At 38.6% G+C, this 23757-nt stretch overlaps 1 protein-coding gene across 8 annotated transcripts in view; it reads left to right on the top strand.

Moving 5' to 3' along the window:
• Positions 1-23757, top strand: part of TUT4 (terminal uridylyl transferase 4) — a 74110-nt gene that overhangs the window by 32907 nt on the left and 17446 nt on the right. For 6 of the 8 annotated variants that reach the window (XM_008167909.4, XM_005284815.5, XM_065553835.1 and 3 more), the window contains 14 exons: positions 1455-1581; positions 4506-4625; positions 5047-5265; positions 5416-5590; positions 8072-8823; positions 11973-12123; positions 14337-14423; positions 16931-17034; positions 17203-17260; positions 17350-17453; positions 18113-18202; positions 21416-21529; positions 22844-22921; positions 23316-23493. In XM_008167909.4, coding sequence (XP_008166131.3) covers positions 1455-1581; positions 4506-4625; positions 5047-5265; positions 5416-5590; positions 8072-8823; positions 11973-12123; positions 14337-14423; positions 16931-17034; positions 17203-17260; positions 17350-17453; positions 18113-18202; positions 21416-21529; positions 22844-22921; positions 23316-23493 — 2357 coding nt within the window. The remainder of the gene's footprint in view (positions 1-1454; positions 1582-4505; positions 4626-5046; positions 5266-5415; positions 5591-8071; positions 8824-11972; positions 12124-14336; positions 14424-16930; positions 17035-17202; positions 17261-17349; positions 17454-18112; positions 18203-21415; positions 21530-22843; positions 22922-23315; positions 23494-23757) is intronic. The other 2 variants (XM_042851422.2, XM_042851423.2) reach the window with 2 other exon arrangements.

The raw sequence follows: 23757 nt of genomic DNA, 5'->3' as shown, positions 1-23757 counted from the left end.
CTTTGTCCACCGCTTGCAGGAAGAGCAGCCCGTTGCAGCTAGCTGGTGGGGGCTTGTAACCAGGGTGGACCGGCAGCCCCCTATCAGCTCCCCACTCCCCTAAGTTCCCTGTGCTGCAGCTGCCCAGCAGGCTATCAATTGCCGGCAGTTCAGCTGTCCCTCCCCCCACTGCTATGTGCTGCTCCCAGAGACTCCTGCTTACTGTGTAGGGGGGGAAGAGGGGGCTAATGTCAGGGTGTCCCCCCTGCTCCTGCACCCCGCTTACCCCTTCTCCATATAGAGCGGAGAGAGACATAGAGAGCTTGGGGCTTGCTATCTCAACTTCCTGATCCACTTAAAAAGACAACGCACGTAAGAGTGGGTCAGCTTACTTAAATGGGCAAATGTGCATTTCTCTCTCTCCCACACACAAGGTGTGTGTCTGTCTCTGTGTGCTGTCTCCCCTCCCTCGTGTTCGTGCTGCCTTGTGTGAGAGGCTACATTAACAACGTGTTAACCCTTGAGGGCTTAGCCAAGTGCTAGTTCATCATTTAGCAGCAAGGCATTCCCTGGGAAATATCCCTTCCTCTTCCATCCTCTAACTTCACCACCTCAACCAAGCTTCAGAGTCATCATAGCTGTGAACAGTATTAAATTGTTTAAAACATATACTGTGTGTATATCTATATAATGTATAGTTTTTTGTCTGGTGAAAAAAATTTCCCTGGAACATAACCCCCCATTTACATTAATTCTTATGGGGAAATTGGATTCGCTTAACATCATTTCGCTTAAAGTTGCATTTTTCAGGAACATAACTACAACGTTAAGCGAGGAGTTACTGTGTTATCTGAGAGAGAAGATAAATCAAGATAATACAAAGAGAAACCAAAAAAGTGAACTTCAAAGATGATAATCAAGGCCCTCGTTTACCATATATTTTATATTTAAAATACTAGCTTTTCCAAGTTTCCTTTGGTTTGGCACTCCTCCCGCTTCTACAGATTCACTTCCTCCACAAGGGCAACGAATACTAACCCATCTCAGTCAAATGTCCACTCTGTACCCAATATTATTTAATGTCAAGTGAACGATGGGGAAGGAAATAGGAGGAGGGGACAAGATATTAATCTCCATTTTGCATATGTGGAAACACACAGGAAGTTTAAGTGAGTTGCATAAGGTTACAGTTAATCAGGGGCAGAGTTGAGCATAGAAAAAAAATTATCAATGACATTTTTTATTGTTATAGCTGGAAGGGATTTTTGTGAGTTCCAAATCCAACTCCTGCGGTAATGATAATCTAACTCAGTTTGATAGGTATCATGTTGCTTGCTAAAATGGTCACTTTCATTCATGAGAGGTGTTCTGGTATTTGCTTTCAATATGCTGGGAGTGGCAATCTGTCAAACTTTGCTTACTTGGAGTTAAAATTATGAACTTAAACTGGTTTCTTATTTCTCTCTTAATGACAGTGGTTTAACTTGTAAAGTGAGTGCTAGAAATGACGTGGCCTGTCTTACAACTGACTTGCTGGCTGCACTTGGCAAACTGGAACCTGTCCTTGCTCCCTTGGTGTTGGCTTTCCGCTACTGGGCTAGAGTAAGTTAATACAAATAAAGACTGCTTAAACATGTCTGTTCTCCCCTTGAGGCTTGCACATAAAGTATAATACAGCAACAAACGTGTTATGGGAATAAACTTCCTGTGACACAGACACCAGCATGTAATTTATAATACAGTAGTATCAGAGTTTCTTATGAAATTTTTCTTTTTCCACTAAATCAAAATGTATTATAGTCAAGCGTAGCATCCATCTCTCCTGTAAACCGTGTCCCCAAATTCTTCAGCATTTATATCCCACAGTTATAGAAAGAAATGTTAGGATAGGGAGAGAGGAATGAAGAGGTATGGGAAGGGTGAAAAATATTTTCTTCTGAGACTTAAGGCAGAGCCTTATTTGAGGCTGAGATGGAGAGCTGATAGGAGGAGCTGCAGAGAAGGAGGCACTCTTTCATCAACAGGGACAAGATTATGTTGAAGGAAAAGAGGGAGTAGATAGGTGCAAGATGAGTAGAGGGAATACAAAGACAAAGTCCATGAAGTAGGCTACAGTAAGCTTAAGGAGGGTAGTTCTCAACTAGATTCTGAAATACAAGAAGTAACACACACTTAGCTGTATATAATAGGGTTATAAACCTTTGTGAGTTCTAGTGAACTGACTCTGGAGTGAGTTATTAATATCAGAATCTGGAAGTAGATTGCAACTCTATGTGCATAGTTTTGTGCATGGTTACAATAGATAGTTTTAAAAAAACAACAACTCTGAATTCTCTTTTCTGTTCTGTATTGTGAGTTGAAGTGTATGCAGTAGCATGTAATGCAGAATATGTCCATTTTGTGTCTAGCGGCAAGTATATGCTGCCTTTTTGACATCTGTGGAGAGATGTTTTATATTAAATTGCTTGCAGTCTCCCAGCGGTGCAACTAAGTTTAAGGAACTTGTGTTGCTAAAATTCCTAGCTAGATTCCTGAAAAAGTCTAACTTGTAAAAGTCATCAAATCTTCCCAGACTCTGGGTTGCAGTATACTAGTGACTCATGAAGACTTTTCCAGTGGAACTTGGCCAAAGATCTACTGGGTAAGATTTTGTGCTGTGCCAGTATTGAACTCTCACAGCCCAGAGGGAGGGGAGAGCTAAGGTACCTTTAAGCCACTTTTGTACTCCCCTGATCCTGGGCTACTCTGGGGGCTGGATGGGGCCTGTCAAAGTTATGGATGCCGTCCAAGGCTGTGGTACTGTCCAGAATCTCTGCACTGCTGCAGCCCTGCCCCCCTCCCCCCTTGTCCTGCCCCCTACTCCAGGGCTTGCAATGAGGTTGTTGAATGGCTGTTGTCCACAGTGCCTGTGCAAGGGAATTCTCCCCTAGTCAGAACTGGTGCTTATAGGGCCCTGTACAAGGCATGACTTCTCCCCTACTTGCAAAGACACATTGCCACACCCACAATTTCCTTTTAGCAGTTTTATTATCCAAACTTAAACAAACTGTTTCTCAGCTCACCCTTCACATCTTGGGCTCTCTTTGCCCCCCATCCCAGGGGACTATGGTAGTCCTGCTGCTTCTGCTTCCTGCCTCTCTCTCAGTCGGTTCTATTATCACAGCCTGTCCTCCTGTAATGGAGCAACCTCTAACCATTTATAGCCCAGGTGCAGCCCCTACCCCCTTAATGCTCCCACCTAGGAGCACCTGCTGTGGCACAGGGGAGCTGGACCTATTTCAGCCACAGGGGCCAGCCTCCGTCTGACATGCCCCCTTACACTGCTCTGGCCCTTTCATCTGATCTAAAGGGGCCAGAGAGGGGGTGAGGATCTCACTCTTCATTTATATTATACACACTTCTAAAATTGCCAGTATATCATTGGCTCTGTTCTGGCCTCCATAACATTATGAAGCAGACCAACTAGCAAACATTGGACGTCTTATCACCCACAGTACAGTTTCAACAGGTGCAGGGCTTTGCAGATCCTCATTCTAGGACTGGGAACTCTTTTCCCAGAATTCATCCCAAGAGAATAAGCATCATTTGCCAAACCCACCACTCATCAAAATCAAGGCAGTTTTAAAAAATGAGCTCATGTCAGGCTGCCAGCAAAACAATTGTACACGTTTTTGTCTCCATCTCCCACTGGGTCAACTAGAGAAACCATTGCTGAGTATAAGAATTGAGCTGTAACAGCCCTATTAAGTATACTTCAGATGTCAAATCCTTTTATAATTCAGGTTTGGGTTCACTACTAAGCAATACTTGACTTTAAATGACTTGACTTTATTGAAAAGTGCATTCCATTATATAGTATTATTAATATTGATATTTTTATGAAGACGGTTTAATAAATCGATTAGTGCCATACAGTACATAAGAACATTACATTACAAACTAGAATAGAGAACTGTTTGAAGTCTGACTAAAAATAGTGAAAAGCCTCTTGAGCTCACATGGAAAAGCATTCTATCAGCATAGAGCCAGATACGAAGAAGCCCTCTATACCTGGCGATTGCACAATAGCAGGTTCTCTAACCAAAAACATAAATCCCTGGCAGAAGCGTAAATGTGAGCCATAACCGCATAGTTATGATAGAATCAATGAGTATAATAATAAATAATAATAATAGTAAAGTTGAAGAACTTTACAAATGATTACAGATTACATTTTATCCTCTGGCCAATGTGTATCTACTGTAACTTTCTGAATAATGCTGTAACATGGGAGTTGCATGGTGTGGAAAAAAGTAGGTGAGTGCTGTGTTCTGATTGGATTGTGAGTGAGAAATAGATAACACAGAAGACATCTATATAAAAGTTTACCATTTCCTTAGATTTTGAGATGAAAGCCTTTCTAGTCAGCTTTAGCATATATTCCATATTCCTTTTGAACTTTTCTAATGGCTCATTTATATAATATATTATATAATTAAAATGCTAAAAGCTTATCAGAAAACTATAGCTGTCTTATCTTTTTGTAGTTGTGCCATATTGACTGCCAGGCAGAAGGTGGGATTCCCTCATATTCTTTTGCCTTAATGGTGATATTTTTTCTTCAACAAAGAAAACCACCCATTTTACCATCCTATTTAGGCACTTGGGTAAGTTTTTTTTGACAATATAATAATCCTACTCTTGCAATATTTTTAAGGGGCAGTGCTACATGGGTATTTTACAGATCATAAGATGTGTCATACTAGATTGAATAGTCTAAATAAAGCACCTAGCACATTTTTCTTTGAGTGGTTGACAAAAGCCTGTTGCTTTTGAGAAAAGTGAGACTCTCATAATATTCCTGGACAATTGTGCAATTCTGTGCTTTGGATCGGGGGAAGGAATTTATTTTTTAACTCAGTTGACACACTGAGATGTGATTACCCTTTTCTTGCCATTCATAACTAATATTAGCAGTGTTGGTGAAATTATCTTTTTGGGGCCCTGAAATTGCCATTTCTATGTTTTGTTCCAAGTAGGGTATGTGACATACAATCTTGTTCTCAGAAATCCTTTAACTGTATTTAGGTTGAAGGCTTTGATTTAAAGAGGGCAGATGACTACACACTGAGAGGTACAGAAGAGGAGAAGTTTGTAAGATGGGAATACAAACCAACAAATAATGGAGCGGGGAAAAATTCAAGTGGTGTAGAAGGCAAAGCTAAAGCTGAACAGCAGAAAGGTGGTAAGAAGTCAACAAGCTCAGAAACGGACAACCAAAGCAATGCGAAGGAGAAACATGGCAAAGTGAGTCATTGTTTTATCTGAATGGAGACCACCTCTGCTGTCTCTCACCTCTGCTGTCTGATCATTAAACTTTTTATTAAAAAAAAAAACGTAGAAAAAAACCTGGAATTTTAATTTCTTATTGCTACTAAACACTCATGTTTGTTTCAGTCTCCCTTAGCATTTGAAAAACCCCACCAAATATCCCTGGGGCAACTGTGGTTAGAACTGTTGAAGTTTTACACACTGGAATTTGCTTTGGAGGAATATGTCATCAGCATACGGGTACAAGAACTCTTAACCAGAGAGAACAAAAACTGGCCTAAAAGGCGAATAGCCATTGAAGGTGCGGTAATGTTCTTTTTACCAAGTCTACAGACATTATGCTTTATTCTTTGGATTTTACTTATCTAACATTTATTTCTAGTACTTGGACAAGAAATTGCATTAGATGCAAATGGAGAGGAAAGTACAAGTTTAGCTGGCAAATGTACAAAAGTTAATGAGGCTACTTGAGGATGTGTCCTCTACCCAGCACTGCAGTATGAGTACAATGACACCTGAAATATGGAGTACCATTTCCCCCCAGCCTTTTCTTCTTCTGTTCCATCTCTGTAATACTGTTCCTTTTCTCCTTGAACCATCTCCATCTATTTCATTCCCCATTCTCTGTACTTTTCTCCACCCATTTGTTCTGGGGGTGTGGGAACATTACCTGTGCAAGATCCCATACCACTGGGTCTTCTAGTTGCCTCTGATCATCAGTTTATTTCCTCTGCTTCTGACATATGGACAGAGCAGAGAGGAGAGCATTGATCAGAGCGAATGGAACCAGCTCAGTGAAGTAAACATCCCATGGGCCATATTCCCACACTGGGAAGCTGACTGTCCGCATAGTGGGATGATGAGTATGTCCTGGAAAATATATTAAAAACTAGATGTCTGACCATAGGTAATACATTTGAGAGCCTTGAGGCAGAGTATATTTGATGGTGATACCTAATGTGGTATGTGATGATGGGAGAAAGAATAATTCCCTTTCTTTGCCTAAGTTTTATCCATTTCCATTTGGAAAACATTAATCTTTTATTTAATTATTTATTATTTAGGAAAAAAAAATGAAACAGTATGTTAGGAAAGATCAGAAAATAGTGTACCAGAACTCTGGATTATCAGTGGTGATAGAAAAGTGAGGAAGTGGGAAATGGTTTGGAAAGAAGATAAAGTTTTTATAGGAGATTGAGATGGTGAGACATCCAGGAGGAGGTGTAGGAGAGATGGCTAGATATGAGAGACTGGACAAAAGGGGTGGAGGTTGAAAGTAGGAGATAGATTGGTTAGTTATCAGCTTAGAAATGGTAGTGCCTGAGGTCTCATAAAGCACATAGAGGGAAAAGGAATGGACCAAGTAGAGAATCTTAAAGAATGCCAACAGTAAAGAGGAAAATAAGGAGTCAGCAAAGGGATGCTGAGGAGGAATCGGTGAGGTATGAGGAGAACAGGAAGAGAACACTGTTAGGGAAGGTAGAGAGAACAGTAATGAAATGTGTCAAAGGCAGGAGACAAAGTGAAATAGGATTTGAAAATTTTCCTATCACATTGCTAGAAGGAGGTTTGTTAATGACCTTGGTGAAGGAGGTTTTGGTAAGATGGATATCTGTATTGGACATGATCAAAGAAACGTTGGGGAGGGGAAGTTAAGTCTGTGGGAATAGATTTGAGTTTTGGAGATGAGAATCCAACCTAGTCATCATCCTGGAAACTGAAGTCCCTAAGGGTATGTATGTCTACACTGCAAAGAAAAAATCTGCAGCACCGCGTCTCAAAGCTCGGGCTCCAACCAGAGCTGGAACATCTACATTGCTATTTTTAGCCCATCAGTGCGAGTCGCATGAGCCTGAGGAACTGACCTGGGCTTTGAGACTTGGCGCAACATGTCTTTTATTGCAGTGTAGATATACCCTGAGATGAGAGTTAGGGACCTAATAGAGAGAGTATCTGAACCATGAGAAAAAAAGGAAAATGTGTCAAGATAATGATTAAATGGTTATTCTAATTGGGAGGGATTATATCCTTTTAACAATGTTTTCAGCTAAGTTCCATGTGATGAATTTTTAGTACAGGAGTTGATGTAAGAGGAAGAAGCAACCCACCTTGATATTTAAGATCTGAAGTGGAATTGTCAGTAATTGCAATTATGAAAGTCCTCTTTGGACTTGTAAATCGCAAATTTATTCTGGAAGTTACAAAGAGAAACTAAATATGAAACTCTATGAGATCATTTTACATAGTCAGTTTCCTGACTGTTGCTTCACTTCTAAATAAATTATCAAATTAAATCAATGAAAAAAATCAAAGAAGGAGAAAATATTGGGCAGAGTTACCTGAAGATTGATTGTAATGTCTGGATATTTATTTTACTTTCAAGTTTAGGAATCAGCCATAATATGGGAATTTTTTAACAAAGCAGAAACAGTACACATTTTTTATTAATTAAATCAGACATTTACAGTAAATATATGGTGATTATACAGAAATATCTAAAGACTCTCTTGCGATCCAGTTCCTTAAATGGAACTTAAGAACAATATATGTCTATGAGCTGTTTATTCCATTATATCCTTCAACCTTGTAATGAAAACAGTCCGGTACCAGGATGAAATGAAGAAGAGGATGTATAACATAATAAATATAGTTCTGGACTATATTGTAGGGTTCTGTAATTTGAAATACAAAATACTAATAACTTATGCATTTGAAATACATTATTGTGCCGGTATTACTTGATGTATAGTAGTAAATTACTACTTGAATTGTCTTTTTCTAGATCCTTTTGCACTAAAGAGGAATGTTGCACGAAGCCTAAATAGCCAGATGGTGTTTGAGTACATCCTAGAGCGATTCAGGACAGCGTATAAATATTTTGCATGTCCACAAACTAAAGATGGGATTAAATCCAAATCAGATACCAAGAAAAAAGAAAAGGAAAAAATTAGCAGCAAGAAAGATGCAAAATCTGGAGAACCTGTAGCCAACTGTTGCCTTCCACAGGGAGAAAATGTTTTAGAGAAACAGAATGCAGGAAATGGATGTAGTATACATGAATATGAACTTGAATGTAATGAAATGGAATTTACATCCAGGAAATGTATTTCTGAGAACACAGATAGTTTGTTAGTAAATAAGACAGATGCATTGGACTCCAATTATGATGAAGACAGAGAGGAAACAGTATCTCTTATTTCTAAAGAATGCTGTGAATTAAAGCAAAAATCACTCAAAGAGAAAGATGATCTAGAGCTTTCAGAAACTGGTCTAAATAAAGACAAGCTAAGCCACCATTGTAATTGCAGTGAACGTTGGTTCCATGACCCAAATTCTGTTAATGAATTTGTTGATGTTGAAGGTGGACAGAGTTCAGTAATGGAGTGTTCACAGAAGAATAAGTGCACTAGCACATCAGCTACCTCGCACAACTGCAAAGCAATGGTAGATGTTTGTACCCTTAAAGATGAAGATAAACTCTCCAGAGAAGAAATGCATTATGTGTTTGATAAATTTATTTTGACTTCTGGAAAGGTAAGATGCATTTTAAAGATATATAAATGGTGGGGTTATTTCACTCCCACATCAATAAAACATTGGGTGCAAAGTATCTCCTTTCACTACCTGTTAGAACTGTATTCCTGCTTCCAAACTGTTAGACTGCCAGGTGGGAGAATTGTTTAGTTGTTATTCCATTCTCCGTCATGAATTACTACTCTCCCTGTTTCAAATACTTGCTCCCTCAGCACAGGCGAATGTATTGTTACAGGGCTGAAAGAAGTTAACATGTCAGGGTATCACTATGCTTTGAGAGGAGTTACAACATAGCTTTACGAGCACCTTGACCTATTTACCTATGGTATAAAGAGATGTATAATTATCTTGGTTATATAATGTGATGTTCCTCACTGTGTCAGATTAGAGAAGTATAGGCTATTTTCTAACTTTCATTACTTTTCCATAGTTGGGAAGTGCAGTGTAGTTGCTCACCATAGAAGAGAAAGAAAGAACTGGATAGCCCATCTTTTTTGGGCCCTGATATTTTTTTTTTTGTTTTTTATTTTTGTTCATTTGTAAGAAGGCAAATTATTATGTTGAATGAAACTTATTGATAGCAGTTTTATATCATTTTCCAGTTTTCAAAATATTGTACAAACATGACCTAATTTGACCCTAACTAAATGCAACAGTTATTTACTAATGTATAGCTACCACCCTGGCTATAACTATCCCCAAGGACTGGAAGGTTGGCTTTCCTTATATTCTCCTTCTCTAGGTAAAAACAACTGATACATTTCAGTGTGGAAAACTCCAGATTTTCAGTTTTAAAAAAAGTAACTCAGAGAAAAGACCTGCCAGTGCAGTGATAAGAAGTATGCAGGCATCTTCCTGAAGATTAGATGTTTTAGAGCAATTTGACATCACTCAGTTTTCACCCGGCCAAAAGTGTTGAGAGCCAAAAAGGCCTTATCAAAAAATAATCAGTGACTCCAGCTTGATTACATCTCCTTTCTTTTGACTGCCACTGAAGGAATTAAATGGGAGTTCAGGGTATGTGCTGCTTTAATTCTGGCAGACTTTATAGGAGTACTGCAATTTCTACAGTGTCTTTATTAATATAGTTAGCAAATTGAACAATTGTTTCTAGTCACCATGTTTTTCAATATTTTAGAAATAGTGAATCTTATACTTACTTTTTATTCATTATTTGGAAGAGGAAAACAAGCTTTCTTGCTTTTTAACTTCATTGCTTTCTTAACTTTGAATGAACTACTCATTGAACTGAATTAATTGAATAAACTGAAATGAGGAAAATATTCTCTTTGTACCTGTAGAAGAGGCTATTGCTATCAAAAACTAGTGTAGCATTTCAGCAAATTCTGGTTCCAGGTGCTTAGCCAGTAACTTCCATGAGTTTGCTGTTTTGACTTTTTTACAACTTGGTAGGAAGCGTATTTAATTTAGATTATTTTAATTTTAATTGATTATAATAAGTTTAGGCCTTAACATAGGTTCTTCATTTCAAATTTAATTTTAAATTTTTTTTTTCCTAAAAAATAAACCTGTATTTAATGTAAATAAAAAAATACGATTTAAATTTTTTAAAATTCATTTTATTTAAATTAAATAAAAATATATTTAAATTTTGTTTTAAACATTGATTTTTATCCACTCCCATCTTTTCATGACACTTGGACACTTAGAATGTTCTCCAGTCTATCTCAGAGTGTCAGATAACATGTGGCGATAATATAGCATGTTATGAAAGCGGAGTTCCTAAGGGCCTAGAACTGTTGTGAGTGATAGTTGTGTAATTATTAAAATGTTTTGACTCATTTCAGACTTTTTTGTAAAAGTCCAATTTATTAAAGGGACACTGTTAATAAACACATTTCTGCCCAAAAATCTTTTCGGTTCTCCTTGACTTTTAGAGTCAGGAGAGAATTATAGGGCAGAAGGTTTTTTCCCCCTAAGCTCTGTTGGATGGGGGTTAGGTAGAATTGATGGAGCTGTAGTAATTGGTAGAGCAATTATACTCTTTTGTATGTTTAAATATTGTCAAGGATGCCAAGATCTCTGGATGAGAACTCCCCCCTTTCCACCTTTGTAAATCAAAATAGGTAACCCTAGGGCTAGTGTACCTGTAACTGAAAGAGAGTAGTAAAGAGAAATGTATTTGTTTTTTCAGTTTGTTTACTGAACTTTGTGTAGTCAGTTCTGTTTTTCACCATAGTCAGTCAATCACTTAGGGCTTGTCTCACTACTGGGGAGAGCCATGCTGCTGCAATCGATGCAGCAGGTGTCAATTTAGCGGGTCTAGTGAAGACCCGCTAAATTAATGGCAGAGCGCTCTCGGTTGACTCCGGTACTCCAGGTCCCCGAGAAGAGTAAGGTAAGTCGACCGGAGAGCGTTTCCCGTCGACGCAGTGAAGACACTGGGGTAAGTCTACTTAAACTACGTCGACTCCAGCTACGTTATTCATGTAGCTGGAGTAGCATAACTTAGGTCAATTTACCCCGGTAGGTTACAAGCCCTGTGTTGCCCACGTTGTTTGTGTGGGTCTTTCACATAGTAATAGGAAAGAGAAAAACACTGTAAAAAGTAATGTGATAGTAAACACAAAAACTGCTAGGGGGGTCTCAGAGACAAGTATAGTATCTGAAACTACTTTCAACTCTTCTTTGTAAAAAATTGATTAGAAATCAAATCAAATATTTTTCTTTAATTACTAACATGACATTTTAAACCTATATAGCCTAATCCTGTAGTCCTTACACAGGCAAACCTCCCATTGATGTCAGTGGGAACTTTACCTAAAGAAGTACTACATGACTGGGCTTGTAACATTACCTTTTTATCATCCTTAACAGATCAGCCAGTGGGTCACTATCTAGGAGGTTTATTGTGCATATACTTGGTGGCTAGTTCCCTTCCTCCTCATGCAAAGCTCTTGATTTCAGTAAGAGAGTGATTCCCTCCTCTTCTGACCTCTCCTTTCACTTTATCCTCTGGCAGAATTCCTGAACTCTGTAGTGCACTGCAGGGGCAAAAGGTGATTTGTCAAGGGGTGCTCTTTTATTGTTCTCTAGATAAACGCTGTTATTGCTCACCACAGTCCTATGGAAATAGTATGCATTCATTGAAATATTTTAAAATTTGTTTATTTTATTTCTTCTAATAGCCTCCAACTATAGTATGCAGCATCTGCAAACGTGATGGCCATTCCAAAAATGACTGCCCAGAGGATTTTAAGAAAATTGATCTAAAACCACTACCACCAATGACAAACAGATTTCGGGAAATACTTGATATAGTATGTAAGAGATGCTTTGGTAAGTACAGTATTACTGTTGGACTAGTGTAGGACTTTTCACTTCACAGGCTGTAATTTCTAAAAATTAAAGCCGTAGAGCCGAATTCTGTTCCCTTTAATGTGGTGCTTACTTCATTGACTTTAGTGGGAGGAAGTTACAGCAATGTAGCTGAAACAGAATTTGGCCCATATTGTTTTGTCATATAGTTTGAAGTCAGTAGAGTTATGCTGACAAAGAATTTGGTCCCAAAATGTGTTTTAGCAAGAACTTTCATCTTTAGTTATTATTGGTTTTGGAGAGAACAGGCAGCCAATGTGCATAAAGTACTCCTGACAGAATTCTGCACACCTGTGGGAGCGCAGAATTCAGATGGTCTACATATTTCTGTAAAATGAAAAATAAATATGCAGGGGGACACGCACCTCTTCTTTGGTAGCCCAGGCAGTGCATCTGTTCCAGCGTGCCTGAAGCAGCCTCAGAGAGGCAAATCACTGTGGGGGGAGGGAGGCTGGGCGTGTGTGCCTCTGGGGGAGATGTTGATCACTGTCATGGGGTGGGGCTGGCCAACAAGCGAGAGAAATTATGTCCCTATCACTTGCTACTGCGACTCAACAGGCATGGAGGTGGGGTAGGTCTTTTTATTATGCCCAAGGAAGGCTCTGTACCTGAAACAGAAATGTAGCAGCCTGCCTGCTAGTTAATTGATATCATTCTGTGAGGCAGAAATGTAGCAGGCTGCCTGCCTAGTAACATGTCTGTAACTTCCTGAGAATCGAAAAAAACACTTAATTAAATATTAGTATCATATTACTGAAAATTGTTTGTTTTTAAATTAAAGAAAATAGCTTTTGTAAACAGCCCCTCCACACACACATTTTGTCAAAGTTGCTGTTGATGGTTAATTGATCTCATTACCTGAGGCAGAAATGTAGCAGCCTGCTTGTGTAGTAACATTGCTAATGTTCCTATTGTTAGTTAATGGTTCCCATTCTCAGTCGATTCCCCCAGGAGTATAAAACATGTAAAAGTTTTAAGACCCCTACATTGCCAGAGTGATGTAAAGCCTTATAAATGACAGTAAGGGAATCAGCTAGGAAAATCTATGTGCTTTCTCACTTTTTTCCTGTGGCAAAGTGGCACAATGGGGTTAGATTACAGCACAGGATTTATTTTACCTATCCATTTAAAAAAAAAAAAAAGACTTTGAGGGCAAATAAAACATTTACCAAGAAGTCAATAAAATGTCAGGACAGTCAGAACCAAGCACTTCCCAAAGTACCCAGCCAGGTCCAGGACAATGATTAGCAAAACTGTATGTCTTTCATGTGTGAAAGTCTGAGCAATTTAAAATGCCATTCTACTTTTTTTTTTATTGCTGTTTGGTGTTCTGTAATGTAATTTAAATGAAAATCCAGGATTATAACTGGAATGCAGGGTATTGGTTACCAGGTGTTTGTAACTTAACTTTCATGTGTTTAGGAAATGCTGAATCGTTATTGGGACTTTTTTCTATATTGTAGTTTAAATAACTTACCAGAACAGTTGAAACTGATGTGATTATATTGCATTATTTTGACAAATAAAATTTGCAGAATTTTTCACATTTAAAAATTTTGGGGGGGCAGAATTTTTAATATTTTGACGCAGAATCCCTCCAGGAGTAATAGAGATTTGGTGTGGTAAGCAGTGTGGCCTCAGGCTTGGTCTACACTACCAAGTTACATTGATATAACTACGATGCTCAGGGACGTAGAAAATCCACAGCCCTAAGCAATGCCTTTATACTGACCTAACCGCCGGTGTAGACAGCGCTATGTCGACAGGAGGGCTTCTCCTGTCGATGTAGCTACTGCCTCTCGGGGAGTCAGAGTACCTACGCTAATGGGAGAGCTTTTCCCATCGGCCTAGGTAGCATCTTCACTAAGCACAGTGGCGCAGTTGCACTGGTGCAGCTGCTGCACTGTTAGTGTAGACAAACCCTCAGTATTACCTGGATTCTACAGCTCTTACTCAGGCAAAGCTCTTATTGGCTCCCAAGAGTTTTGCCTGATTAATGACAACAGGATCAAGTCCCAAAGTAAAATGCAGTCAGTACTAACTACCATAGAAAATGTCAGACTTATTCAAAGAGAATAAATATTAGCAAATACTTTAATTCATAAAATCAGATATTTAGGACCAAAAATATAGTGGAATGTTAAATCAGAGTCTAACTTTTTTTTTTTTCTCAGATGAATTATCACCTCCTTTCTCTGAGCAACAAAACAGAGAACAAATTCTGGCAAGTTTGGAAAGATTTATTAGAAAAGAATACAACGGTATGTAATAATAGGTAACCACTTATCATTCATTGTTAAAATTTCTCCCTTCATTCCAGTTGTCCAGCCCATTAATATAGAATTGTCTTTCTTTGTTCCTTTGTCTACTTTAAAATGGTGGCATCTTCCTTTTGAGTTTGTATATAAAGGTACCTGTAGACATATAAACTCAATCCCTAACCCTACTCTGGCCCCTTTGTGCTGCCCTAGTGGTGCTGGCAACTGGTGCATCTCCACAGCATGGGGGAAAGCCTGCATGATGTAGGTTGACATAACCAAACCCTTGCTGACCCCAAGCACAGGAAGCATGCCACGGGAGGGAAAGAGTGTTATTGGACTATAGCCAACTACATACAGTTTAGAGTAGCATTGTGGCCCATGTACTTATATGGACCCATCAATATAGTATTTGCGTGCCTCTGAAATCTTAATGGATTTATCTTCGCATCACTTCCATGAAGTAGGAAAAATTATTCTCTCTCTCTCTATATATATATATTGTGGAAACCAAGGCACAGAAAAACTAAGTGACTTGTCTAAGGTCTCATACAAAGTCTGTAGTACAGTCAGGAATTGAACCAGGTCGCTTGAGTTCCAGTCTATTGTCTTATCCAGAAGACCATTCTTTCTTCCAGAATTGGCCCCAAGATCAGGTAGCTGTAAATGTTTCTTTTGCAGCTCCACCCTTCAGCTGTGCCCCGTGCTTATTGGTGACAGCTGAGGATTGAGGGCACAATCTTTCTGTCACAGAAATTTAAGGCTGAAGGTTTCTGATTCCATCAAAGGTTTGAAAGCAGCCATGAGCTGATAGATATAGTTTCTTATCATTGATTTCAAAATGAACAAATTACAGTGATCTAAAACAGGTCATTCAGAAAGAAATCCTTCTCAATTATATTACCATGCGTATTAATACGTGAGTGAAAATAAATTTCAAACAAAAATGAAATGAATAACCCAAAGTGGAAATAAAATGTTTCATTCAGAAACTGCATTGACTTCAATATTTGTATCTTATACCATAGACTATGGTTAATGGGCACAGAAAGCTTATGCTCTAATAAAGTTGTCAGTCTCTAAGGTGCCACAAGTACTCCTGTTCTTTTTGCGGGCACAGAGAAACATCCCAATCAACCAAATTTTCCTAGTAACAGAAAATGGAATTTTCATGTTGTTGTTGGAATCATCATGATTTATACAGGGTTATTATCTGTATTTATTACCACAACACCAATTTAACCTTAAATTCCTTTATTACATCCAAAGCCCAAATAATACACCTCAACCCCAATATGATGCGACCCGATATAACACGAATTCAGATAGAACGCGGTAAAGCAGTGCTCCGGGGGGTGGCTGCACACTCCGGCGGATCAAAGCAAGTTTGATATAATGCGGTTTCACCTATAACATGGTAAGATTTTTTGGCTCCCGAGGACAGTGTTATATCGGGGTAGAGGTGTATGTATACAATTGCTCTAAACATGCCTATAAAGCCTAAATAAGCAACTTACTACATCCAAAGTGTATTCTGTTAGTCTTAAAGGTGCCACAGGACCCTCTGTTGCTTTTTACATCCAAAGAGTAACAAACCATTTATAAGCTGTTTGATCAAAGTACTTACAAATGGGCTAAACCCAGGGATGCTTAAACCTATATTGTCAGCTCCAACTTGGTCAGGCAGGTATTAGCAATGAACTCCTGGGTTTACCTTGTTATACCCATTAACAAACAAGTGATGTCATTGCCAATTATTGGACCTTAGTTAAAGCCAGATGAAACAGTTTCTTACATAGCCAATTATTTACTGTGCTTGGTTCCCAATTAACCTTGTTTTATTTCTATTACTGCAGCCCAACCTTAAATAAGATAACACTGGTATTTCAAATGGTCACTGCCAGTTTAACACAATTACTTCTTTCTCATGATCTCATTCTTTTTGGTCACATGCTTTGAGCCTAATGCTCATTTTAATATCCCAACTCAATTTAAAACCATAGTTCACCCTGGTTTAATGTGAGCCTATATCCCTACAATTGCTAAACCTTGGGAAGTATAAATGAACCAAAAAAATCACAAAGAATCAAGTACAAATAGCGGTACCTTAGTATCTGTGTTATTAATGTGTATTATAACTAGTTTTTTTGCATGTATTTATATACTTTTCAAAACAGTTAAAACTGTATTGTACTGTAAAAAAGCAATTAATGTATGTAGAAATTCGTATGTAATAATTAGTTACTGAGTCCCTAACATGGCAGGCATATCAAAAATTGCATTTTAATTCCTCATCAGTTGCACATAGAAATTAAAATAATGTACCAACTACTTCTGTTGTCTGACATGAGATGTCAGAGGTGTCCAATAGAAACTGATTTAAAAGTCCATTAAATATATTAAGCAAAATTGGGTCCAGCCTCTTATCTCAAATAAGAAATTTCCTGTAGTAAGCAGTGCCAAAAGATATTACAAAAAAAGTGACACTTTTTGTCTATTCTTTTGGTTAGATAAAGCCAGACTGTGCTTATTTGGCTCTTCAAAAAATGGATTTGGATTCCGGGACAGTGATCTGGATATCTGCATGACCTTGGAAGGCCATGAAAATGCAGAGGTGGGAGTTCAGTATTTGAAAATATATGTTGCAGTTACATTTTATACTCTTAAAATGAAGAAAGATTTATGATCCTTCATTCATTATTCCATTAAATATAATATTTGTTCAGTTTGTGGGGTGAGGATCCATAGTTCATTGCTCAGATTTTGCTATTTATTTTTCTAGAAACTAAATTGTAAGGAAATAATTGAAGGTTTGGCAAAAATTCTTAAAAAGCATCCAGGTATGTATTTTAAATGTACTCTACATGATATTTACAATTACATGTATCTGCTTGTATGTTTAATATTTATGGAAATATTTTATCCTCAGGTTTAAAAAACATCTTGCCTATAACAACAGCCAAAGTGCCTATAGTAAAATTTGAACACAGACGGAGTGGCTTAGAGGGAGACATCAGCTTATACAATACGCTAGTAAGTGTCTCTTTCTATAAAAGCTAATGCATACTTTGCAGGATTGTTTGGAAAGTTTGCCTACAGATGGTAATACTTGGACATCTAAAAGATGGAGATAGCATTGAAGTTACTAGGGAATAATTCTGAATCAGAAATAAAAATACCATATCCAATTTTTTTTACATATTTTAATTCAAATAGCCCCAAATCCTCAGACTAGTGCCCTGCCTAGGTAGTTGGTTAGCTTTGTGGCACAGTGGTGGAGGGGCCTTCCTTTTTTGAGCTGCAGAGTCACTGTGGCCTTTCAGCTTAATGGAGCCTGTTTGTCCTTCAATTTCTGGCTCTCTTCTTACACTGTGGAAACAAACAGCGTCTCCTGCCATGGGCCTCTCCAGGCCAGCAAAGGAGGGGCCAGGATTTGCCCCAGATTCACTCCGTTTTTGAGTGATTCCATCTCTGAACAAGCTGGTGTATTCAGGTGTTAATTTTTACAAATAAACTGGTCTGAAGTCAGCCTTTAATTGTGTTCTTGCAACCACACTGAAATGTTGCATGGGTGTCACTGAGCGTACAATTTGCCTCCCTGTATATTTTGACTCTCTACCTCCCCATGTCTGAACTGCAGGCTATACCAGATTAAACTATAAACTATTGTCTAATACTTGTCTGTTTTCCAGGCACAGCATAACACAAGAATGCTGGCTACATATGCAGCTATTGATCCTAGAGTGCAATATTTGGGATATACAATGAAAGTTTTTGCTAAGGTAATATAAAGATATAGTACAACATGACTTTATCATTATTTATTATTTGTATAGCACTGTGCTCTATGCTAGACTGTCATTGTCCCAAAGAGCTTACGTGATGCTGATGCTAGCTAGAAAGGAGACAAGCAGAATCTTCTTAACCTGAAAATTAAGATGCTACCTCCTGAGTGGCTTTGTATGGGCATATTCAAGCCTTAGGGCTTGTCTATAAATGTGCACTAGAAGGGTGTGACTTTTAAAGTGCACTAAGTGGCCTGTGTAGACTCTGCTGGCACAAACTAAATCTTCCCAAGTATTCTTTAGAAATCACACCCCTCTAGAGCGCATTGCTGCTCCATGTAGACAAGCTCTTCAAACCAAGTTTTGCCCTCAGGTATGTATGGTGAGTTCCCATTGAAGCCAGTGAAGTTGCAAACATATTCCAGAGCAGAAATTGGCCTTAATGCCCTCTGTTGGCTGTTGAATCATTTGTTTTTGATGGAAAGCTGATATTTTGAAAAAGTAGGTTTTAATTTCTTGAACTCAAGCCAGCTACACCAACAAAAAAGCTTTAACAATATAATTGGGAATCAGAACGCACTGTGCATCCAGATGGTAATTTTTCTAGCTAAAAAAAATATTATTTCTTTCCCCTATAATCTTGCAGAAAAGCGTAATAGAAATTGTTTTTTTGTGCAGGGAGATCTTGGAGATAACTGGTATGTGGCTCTGTAAATGACTTGGCATGCAGCCTCTTTGTTTGTTGACTGAAACACTCTCTTTATTTGCTCTACATTATTTAATTGACCACGTGAATGGATTTTCATGAAAAGACTAGCAGAATTTGTTTTATTATTGTTTTAGAGCTGTACCATAATACAAGCTGTTAATGTACTGCTGTCCCTTGAGATAACTGAAATATACTTCTGACTTTGTTCCAGAATGTGACAGTCATTTGTCCATTGTATTATCACTTATGCTGATAATTAATTTTCAAGTTGGGATTAGACTCTATATTTGCATTCTTTGGAAGAGCACAAGGGGAGCTGAGAGAGGGATGGTGTCTAAGCCCAGGACTGGAAGCCAGGAATTCCTGACTTTCTCTGGCTGGGACACTCCTCCTGTGGCCTGCAAATCACTTAAATCCTTTTGCCTCAGTTTCCCTGTCTGTCAAAATTGGGATGGTGAAAGGTTTGATGTGTTATTAATAACAGTGAATTTGAATTAATATTTACTAGGGCTGTCAAGTGATTAAAAAAATGAATCGTGATTAATCACAGTTTTAATTGCACTGTTAATAATAGAATACCATTTATTTAAATATTTTGGATGTTTTTTATATTTTCAAATATATTGATTTCAATTACAACACAGAATACAAAAGTGTACAGTGCTCATTTTATATTATTTTTGATTACATATATTTGCACTGTAAAAAAGATAAAAGAAATGTATTTCAATTCACCTCATAAAAGTAGTGTAGTGCAATCTCTTTATCATGGAAGTTGAACTTACATATGTAGAATTATTATTATTATTTTTACATAACTCCCTTTAGCTGAGGGAGCCCTTGTATGCAAGGGAGGGTGGATTTTACCTCAGGTATTTGGCATGCGGCGGGGAGGAGAGGCTGGTGCAGGGAGGCTGAACTTGCCAGGCCTCTGTTCTCTATGGCAATGTTTCTCAAACTTTTTGTGACGGTGACCCCATTTTGACTAAAAAAAATTTTTTTTTACCTCCCCCCCTAGAAAAAATTGTGCCCCCCCCACACCTTCAGTCCCGCTCAGGGTGTGGGGCTTAAACCCCCCTCGGGGTGGGGGGCACCGGGCTTCAGCCCGTCTTGGGAGGCGAGGCTCTGGCTCCTGCTGCCCCCAGAGCAGTGGCTTCAGGCCCTCATCCCCACTGCCCACGGAGCAGTGGCTTCAGGCCCACCCACCCCCGGAGCTGCGGCTTCTGCCACCCCTGGAGCTGCAGCTTCAGCCCTCCCTCACCTCCTGCTGTCCCTGGAGCTGCGGGCTGGGGCCTCAGCCCTCCCTCACCCCCTGCCGCCTCTGGAGCAGCAGGCTGTGGCTTCAGGCCCCCGCCCGCCCCCCACAGCCCCTGGAGCTGTGACTTTAGCCCCCCTGCCGCCCCCAGAGCTTGGGGCTGGGGCTTCAGCCCTGCTGCGGATGTCTTCCTCCCCGCCCAGAGGTATGCGATTAACGTGTTAAAAAAATTAACACATTAATTTTGTTTTCAGTTACTCGCAGGCGTTAACTGCAATTAATTGACAGCCCTAAGAAGGTGCTGTTAAAATTGCACTGCATTGTGTGTATGTATTTAGAGTAAAGTGAACTGCCAATAAGAGTTATTTGTATGCTAGACGTGGGAACAGAGTTTAAAAGCACATTTGTATGTTACTACGTGATCGCAGTGTAAGTAGCACAAAATACTGCTGTCATTTTTCCAGACCAGGTTTATAAATGTTTTCCATTTTGATAATAGTTACAGTTAATATGTAGGTAAAGAAGAATTTTTTACAGTAATGCAAGCATTTATATTTTCAAAATATTTTAAAGGGAATTTGCCAGATTAAAAATGGTATATTTCATAACATCTTATGTCCATATCTGTATTACTAATAAAACCATAATAAACTGTATATTTTTCAGTTTTAATAAGGCAATTCACCCTTTGTGCCTGATGTTTGTATTTCATAGAGCCCCGGCAGTGAAAGTAGGCTAGTTGGTTTCACATTTAGGGGGTATTATACACTAGCGTAATGTAACAATTAAGAAAAGTGCAAATACCACAGGACAATAACTAACTTCACATGAAAATCATTAAAATAAAAATTTTAAATTAAAAATAAAACTAAAAATACGGAAGCATCTTTGTTAACATAAGGTTAGGAAAACGTTGGTTTCACAACATTGAAATTTTGGAACTAAATTGAGCTAGATAGCAAAAACTGCACAATTTTAGAGGCTGCTTTGGAAAATTTGAGCCATAGAATTTGGAAAGACATTTTCCCATCAGATCATTGAAGCTTTATGAGTTGATCAAATTTTGTTCCTAAACTACTTGACAGTGTCTCTCTAAATTTGTTGACATTTATCTTTCAGACTTGATTAAACAGTTTTTAATTCTGAAACAGTAATTGAGTTTTTGTTCATTGCCATAGTTCACAGAGTTAAATACCTTGTAGTTTAATTTTCATTCAGTCCTTTGTTCAAAATATATTTTGTCTAGCGCTGTGACATTGGAGACGCATCCAGAGGAAGCCTATCTTCATATGCCTATATCCTTATGGTGTTGTACTTTCTGCAACAGAGAAATCCCCCAGTTATCCCAGTTCTTCAGGAGGTAGGTTTTCAGGAAAAGATGTAATGGAAAAAGTGGCATTGTTTTTTCAAGTCAGATTTGAGAGTTTTTGGTCCTAAGGGTAAGGGGTGCAAATGAAAATCCTGGGCCTCTTTTCATCATCCATTTTCTAACTTTTACTTTGTAATGTAAGTAAAACTTAAAAAGAAAACAGCAGCAAAACCAGGAATGTATTTTCGACCTGGTTATGTTCTACTCCATTCACTTTCTTGGGTTTGGGTCAAATTACGGTGTTTGTACAATCAAGAGAAAGAGGACTCAATCAGCAAGGAGGTGTAATGATGGCCCAAGTTAGAAGTCCTGAGTTCTAATTCCAGCTCTGCTATTGATTTGCTGTATGACTTTGGGCATATTACTCAAATGCTCTTCAGCTTCCTCATCTGCAAAAGAGGGGTGATGGTTATGTTCCTACCTGTTAAGGTGTTGGAACAATTAATGTTTCTATCGCTTTGAAGATAGTGTTACATAAATGCTAAGAAATTTTACTAATAAAATAACATTATATACCTCCATTATTGTTTAAGGTGAGGTAAACTGCACTTATTCAGCCATCTGCCTTTCCCTGAAACGTTGACATTCTCTGGAGTTCCCTGATAGGAGTAATTCTCAGATCTATCTGCCTTTTCCTTCTTTGCATAAAAGAGGAACTCTGGCTGAGTCACTCTATTTGAGACCATTACTTCATTGCCACTACTTTAATGGTCTGGTAATTGCTACTTCTGGGGCTGTATTTAAGTAACAGCTGAGTCTCCCTTTGGCCAGGGCCACCCAGAGGCGGGGGGGGGAGGGGGCAAGTGGGGCAATTTGCCCCAGGCCCCACAGGGGCCCCCACAAGAATATAGCATTCTATAGTATTGCAACTTTTTGTTATGGAAGGGGCCCCCGAAATTGCTTTGCCCCAGACCCCCTGCCTGAATCATCTGGGCGGCCCTGCCTTTGGCCTATCCAAATTAAAGTCATGATGGGTAAGGCCAGCTATGGTCTCTTTTAATTTAGAGACTTAATAGGAAAGAGGAGCTGAGTGCAACCAGGTGGGATGATTTTATGCACATTTTCTTAGTTCTAAGGAACAAAGAAATTAAAATACATGAAATATTTGGTAGATGAGCAGAATTGCCTTTAGGTAAAATGCATTTGAATGTTTTCCATGTAATGCCAAGCACCTTTCAAACAAATACTGAAATAAAAAGCTGTTCTTGCAATAGTCTTTGCAACAAAACTGTCACTGTTTTATGATTACTTAAACCGAAGGTGGCAGTGAACACTAGGAAGATAACTGTTCTTGTGTTTTTGCAGATATTTGATGGAAAACAGATTCCTCAGAGAATGGTTGATGGCTGGAATGCCTTTTTCTTTGATGACATGGAAGAGCTGGTAATGTTCCAATTCCAAAATACTCACTTAAACTTAGGGCTTGAATACATGGGAGAGCTTTACCAGTTATACCAGCATAGTTAAATTGTCATGATTATACTGTTATAACTCCCTGTGTAGATACTCATACTCCAGTATAAGAGTAAGCTAAACCGAAAAACCCAAACTGCTTCCAAAGCAACGTAAGTTAAAGCAGAAAAAGGCACTCTTGTACTGAAATAAGTGTCCACATAGGGAGTTATGGCAGTATAAAAATATCCATTTAAAGTCATGGCTTAGTTTATACAGATATAACTTTTTCCTGTAGACAAGCCCCTTATTAAGATGTGTAGTGCAGGGGGGAAAGTACTTGGTTAATTGTACCTATACGAACTGTGTCTTAAATTGCATGTAGAAGAAGCATTTGCCTTCACTTGGAAAGAACACTGAGTCACTTGGAGAACTCTGGTTAGGGTTGCTGCGATTCTACACTGAAGAATTTGATTTCAAGGAATATGTGATCAGCATTCGGCAGAAGAAACTACTAACCACCTTTGAGAAACAGTGGACATCCAAATGCATTGCCATTGAAGGTACCTATTTGTTGAATTTCTGTTCTGTTATGCAACAAAACAATGAACACATGCTTGGGGATCTGATCTCCCATTGATGCACAGGATCTTTACATGGGGAACTCCCATTAATGATAATGAGACTTTAGTTTGCAAATCCTACAGCATTCGTAAATGGGACAATAGACTCCTAACTTTTAATATTTCTTCTGTGCGTAATTCACATCTATTTTAAACCCACTGCAATCAATAACCCAAAAATTGCTCTGCTCCCACCTATGAGTG

The sequence above is a fragment of the Chrysemys picta genome, chromosome 8, assembly GCF_011386835.1.
Source record: "Chrysemys picta bellii isolate R12L10 chromosome 8, ASM1138683v2, whole genome shotgun sequence".
Lineage (NCBI taxonomy): Eukaryota > Metazoa > Chordata > Testudines > Emydidae > Chrysemys > Chrysemys picta.
This window is presented reverse-complemented; position numbering and strand designations above follow the sequence as displayed.